The 5,803-nt window shown below is 39.0% G+C and overlaps 1 protein-coding gene across 1 annotated transcript; it reads left to right on the forward strand.

Annotated features, from left to right (window-relative positions):
• The first annotated feature begins 1,014 nt into the window (after positions 1–1,014).
• LOC110195178 (olfactory receptor 52E4-like) lies at positions 1,015–1,956 on the forward strand. Its single transcript, XM_020967809.1, has one exon. The coding sequence runs from the start codon at positions 1,018–1,020 to the stop codon at positions 1,954–1,956; it is 939 nt and encodes a 312-aa protein (XP_020823468.1). The 5' UTR covers positions 1,015–1,017.
• The last annotated feature ends 3,847 nt before the right edge of the window (positions 1,957–5,803 follow it).

Genomic DNA, 5,803 nt, shown 5'->3' on the forward strand with positions numbered 1-5,803 from the left:
TTATCTCTTGAAAAAGGTAGGGATTATTGTGTTTGGTTCTAGACAACAGGACTGTACCCAGTATACAGGAGTTAATGTAAAGGACTTTGCTCAGGATTTGGAAGAATTTTTCTAACAATTAGAACTGTTCAAAGAGAGAATGGATTATCTTCAGAAATAAAGAGCTTCTAAACCCTGAAATTAGCTAAATGAAAGCTTGATAACCTTTGGTTGGGAGTACCATAGATGGAGGTTCCTTTCAAGAAGAGGTTAACGTGTAAGGTACTCAAGTTCTAAGCTTTTATGAGCTTAATGTTATCTCATGTTACAGAAGAGAAGACATATTATGTAAAAAAACAGAAAGTCATTCATTGTGCAGGGAAAGATACAAAAGGGAAGAGTTGGCTTTTATTACAGTCATCATATGTATTTCAATATAAGTAACTGTTATACTCCTCAGATTCCCTTCAAATGAGTCAAGTGGACCAAAGCCATCAACCCTTGGCAAACACTGAGACTCCATTACATCAACAATTCTTTACCTGGTCATCTAAAGACTATACCTATATTTATATTTATACCTATATCTATAGCTACACATACACACACACACACACACACACACACACATTGTGTGTGTGTATCTATCTATCTATCTATCTATCTATCTATCTATCTATGATAGCTTTATTTTAAGGTGATTGATTTCCTTTAAGCAATTCTGTGTATTTTATTTTATATATTTAAAACACCATTCTAAAAATAGATTTCACCAGACTGCCCAAAGAATTCATGACATACCAATAAAAGAGTAAGAATTCCTGCATTTAACCAGTGACCAAAATTTCCTCTGTGTTTTTGAGACTTCCCCTTGTCTTCTGACTCCCTACAGAAGTACTCATTTGAGATGACTTGAAATTTCACTAATCTCCAAATGGAATTGATTAAGTGCAGAGTAGATCATACCTTCCCTTTGCTTCATATCAGGACTGTGGAAAATTGTGGTGCATCAGTCACCTGCCATGACCCTTGGTCAGGATGTCATCTTCCAATGAAACCAGCTCTCCTCCTGCATTTTTTCTATTGTTGGGGATCCCAGGGCTAGAAGCTTACCACATCTGGATTGCCTTCCCTTTCTGTATTGTGTATTTGACTGCAGTTGTGGGCAACATCACCATTATGCTTGTGATCAAGACAAAACAGAGCCTTCACCAGCCAATGTTTTATTTCTTGGCCCTGCTATCCTTTATTGACCTAGGACTCTCCACATCTACCATCCCCAAGATGCTGGGCATCTTCTGGTTCAACCTCAGGGAAATCAGCTTTGAAGGATGCCTTATCCAAATGTTCTTCATTCACACCTACACTGGCATGGAGTCAGTGGTGTTATTAGCCATGGCCATTGACCGTTTTGTGGCTATCTGTTACCCACTGAGATACACCACTATTCTCACTAACAAGGTGGTGGCCATCATGGCTTCAGTAGTGGTTGGGAGGCCAGTTATTCTTGTCTTTCCTTTCTCTTTCCTCCTTAAAAGGTTGCCATTCTGTGGACATTATATCATCCCCCATACCTACTGTGAGCATATGGGCATTGCTCGCTTGGCCTGTGCTAGCATCAGGGTAAACATGATCTATGGCTTATTCACTATTGCTGCCCTCATCTTTGACTTGATCCTCATTGTCCTTTCCTATGTTCAGATACTCCAAGCTGTCTTCTACCTCCCCTCCCGGGATGCACGCCTGAAGGCCCTCAGCACCTGTGGCTCCCATGTCTGTGTCATTTTGGCCTTCTATACACCTGCATTTTTCTCTTTCATGACCCACCGGTTTGGCCGGAATATCCCCCGCTACATTCACATCCTCCTGGCCAATCTCTATGTGGTCATCCCACCAGCCCTTAATCCTGTCATTTATGGAGTCAGGACGAAACAGATCCGGGAACGAGTGCTACGGGTATTTGTTCAGAAAGAATAAACAACATATTCTCAGCATGAGGGAAATGTTGTGGGATCATCCCTCAGAAGGAAAGCAGCTCACTTTACCAAACATTTACTCATGAATATGAGACAAAAAGCTTAGCATTAGAAGATAGTGAGGTGCGCCCCTCTCACTACATTCCTATAATTTAGCCCAAAGATTCATCTATAGTACCTGTCTCTCCTATGCCTTCCTATATATAAATATCTATCTATCTATCTATATATATATATTTTGCCTGATACTTCCCCTGTGTTATAAGGGAAGACCCTCATTTTGATGACTAATAAAAGCCATCACTAATTCTCTCAGTGGGTCTAGGGATAATCAACTCCTACTTTTATGGTCAAATTTCCAGTTTGCGGCAAACACATTTTTCTGTTTTTAAGGGAGAGATGAAGTACAACACTATCTGGCTTGGGGAAAGGCACATCCCTGTTGTGGAGAAAAACTGGGCTCCTTGGCCTTACCCTAATAACTTCAGTCATCACTTTAAGGATTTGGGGGGTGGAACAATTTCCGGAAAATAATCCTGTCTCATCATCACCTGCTCCCCTCTGCAGCAAATCACAGCTAACAATACACTCTTAGGCTAGTTGGCACAAATATACCAAGATTGGACAGGAAATATATTTCACACAAAGATTTGGTAGAAAACTGCTAGACCTGGTTTAAGAAATCAGTCTCACAGTCACCTCAGTTCTGGAACTCAGTTCAAATGCCATCTTTTACAAAAAGCCTTCCCAACCCCCATGGTCACTTCAGCCTTTCCCTCAATTGTTATTTTCATTCTACTTTGTAAGTATTTGGTTCTCACCTATTTATTTATTTGTAAATTGTCTCAGTTCATATGTAAGCTTCTTGAGGGTAGAGACTGTTTTTGTTTGTTTTTGTTCTTTGTCTCCTCAACAATTATCACACTGCCTGGTACATAGTATGTCCTTAATAAAAATGTGTTGCTTGATTGACAATTACTAATTATTACTAACATTGCTATGACTAATATTATTAAAATTAATATGATGATTATTATTGGTACTACTACAGTACAGAACAGACAAATCCTAAAGGGGTAGAATGAGTACATTACCCTTCTTTATCAGTCAGTCATCAACATATACTGTGGGCATACCCTGTGCAGACATTAGGGAATGGCTTGAATCAATGACAAAAATATACTTGCTACCCTCAATGAATTCACTAACATACTAGGAGAGTAACACACACACACACACACACACACACACAAACACATACGTACGTGCACAATTGCTTCATGAGATTTTATTGAAATTTTAAACATGCATTGTTTGTCTTCTCTCAAAAGGAAAATAATTCTCACCTTTCTATATATCTATGAAATTCTCCTCACTAGTCATGCCTCAGCACAACGGAAGGGAAGAGAGAGGGCAGATGTCAAGATATAGGAAAGCATTCCCAATTAGGAATGCCAAACCAGGCTTCCTGATATAGACAGCTACCCATAAATGACACCAGAAAGGAGCCAGCACTCATACCCCAACTATCTTTTGCAAAATGTTCCTTGATTTTGTTTCATAAAACCCTATCCCTGAGCTTTTGTGTTCCCTACATTAGCAAGCAGCCGCAGATTATGAAACAAAACTGGGAGAACGTTCCTGAATTGGAGATTGAAAATATAATGTGTGAGTGTATACACACACGTATATATACATACACACATGTATATGTGTATTATGTCTGTGTATGTACGTGTGTGTATTGTAATCTGGCAGCTAAGGGTTGTATATGCATCTACATTATACACATGCATGTGTGTGTGTGTGTATATATATGTGTGTGTGTGTGTGTGTGTAACATCATCTATTTGGCTCTTAGGGGTAACATACATACACATAAAATCTTTAAATACACGCACATATGTATATATACACACATATATACACAAATGACCCTTATTAAATGCCAAACAGATGGCTACACACACATACATACACACATGTATGTGTATTTCAGTTTCTAATGCAGGAATATTCCACTATTTTTGTTTCATAAGTTGCACATATACATTTATATATTATACACATATGTGTGTATTTGTGTGTATATACACACATATGTATTTTCAGTTATCAATCCAGGGATATTTTCCTACTTTTATTTCATAAGCTGCATATAAACACATATATACACATATACAATTGCATGTGTATGCATGTATACACATGGATGTGTTGGTGTGCATGCATATATATATACATATATACATATATATGTATATGTATATGTGTATATATATGTATGTGTGTGTATATATATATGTGTGTGTGTGTGTTCATATTCATATTAATTCGTTTGGCATTTAAGAGCTCCAAACGCTCAACACTCAAAAGATGTGTTGAACTGAGTAATCATCCCTTGTTCTTGATAGCTAGTTTATACATTTGTTTTGTTGTTGACTCCTGACTTCACACCAGAGCTGAAACTACTATAAGGAAGCCAGGGTGTTTTTTTGTTTTGTTTTGTTTTGTTTTTTATCTTTGCTTGTTTGTTTCTTTTTAAGTACCGACATTCAAAAGAGTAAACTTTTTTTGACCCATATGCCCAGAAAGTGCAGGCATTATGTGTTACAGAATGCTAGTTCTTTAGGTCCAATGGCTACCAAGTCACTTGACTTGAGGATCTCCACCACACTGTACCCTTCAATGGCAGCCTCAGCTGTACCCCTTTCCAGTCCCTGTCCTCCTTTGACTTCCCATTTTATCCACAACCCTCTTCTATTGTTAACAGACTGCCCTTAATTCGAGTTCTCTTCTCACATTCTTAGCTGCTTCTAGAACAAACTAAAACTTAGTTTTCTCTTGAAGACACCATATCTGTTGATTCCCTCTCCAAGGCTGTCTTCTGCTTGTAGGTCCTCTGACTCGAAGGGCCAGGAAGAGGGCTTGGAATACTTCTTGCTCACCACAGCCACTTTCAGATCCTCTTAGTACCCTAACACCTCCATCATTCAGCAACCTCTCCTCCAGAATTCATCCCATCTTTTTCAGGATCATCTTCTCGTCACTTACGTTTGTCCAGATTACCCTTCCCTCTACCTCCAATAAATTCAATACCTGGCTCACAATGTCTGTATTTGAATCCACTTGTCTCTCAGTATGTCAGCCTCTTTGATGCTTATAACACTGTTCTTGTTAAAGCTGCTTCAGTCATATCTAACTGTTTGTGACCCCATTTGGGGTTTTCTTGTAAAAAGAAACTGGAATGGCTTGCCGTTTCATTCTCCAGTTCATTTTACAGATGAAGAAACTGAGGCGAACAGGTTTAAGTGACTTGCCCAGGGTCACACAGCTACTAAGTATCTGAGACTCGATTTGAACTCATGAGGATGAGTCCTCCTGATTCCAAGCCCAGTGCTCCATCCACTGTGCCACCTCACTGGCCCAGTGAACAGTCTTCAATCATGCACAAAGTCTTACCCACTCCCTTATACAGTGCACAATACAATTTCTGTTACATTTAGACTTCATTCTACCCTCTGACGTTATTTGCTGTCCTGTGTCATTATTTCTGTTGTCCCAGCATGCAAACATTTCTCTTTCTCTAGGTATCAGCTGATTGTTTTGAATCTTCTCAGAACTGTAGCCCTAAATGTTTTTGACACTGTCACAAAAAGAACTTTTCACTGATGGTTTGTACAACAAAGTTATTCCAAAAAGATTCTACATTTCTCCTACGCCTACAATGGTTCTTGATGGCAGGTCGTGAAGCTAGGTGTTGATTCTGCCTCCACACAAGAAATGGAGAGATGGTGTGGGTGAGTTTGCGATAAGTATCAGGCAGCTAAGTGGATAGACACTGGACC

Source organism: Phascolarctos cinereus, unplaced genomic scaffold (assembly GCF_003287225.1).
Source record: "Phascolarctos cinereus isolate Bilbo 61053 unplaced genomic scaffold, phaCin_HiC Scaffold_726;HRSCAF=1367, whole genome shotgun sequence".
NCBI lineage: Eukaryota > Metazoa > Chordata > Mammalia > Diprotodontia > Phascolarctidae > Phascolarctos > Phascolarctos cinereus.

Bases quoted from the DNA above. Each gene is read 5' to 3' on its own strand.
- LOC110195178 (XM_020967809.1), top strand. From the start codon at position 1,018: ATGTCATCTTCCAATGAAACCAGCTCTCCTCCTGCATTTTTTCTATTG.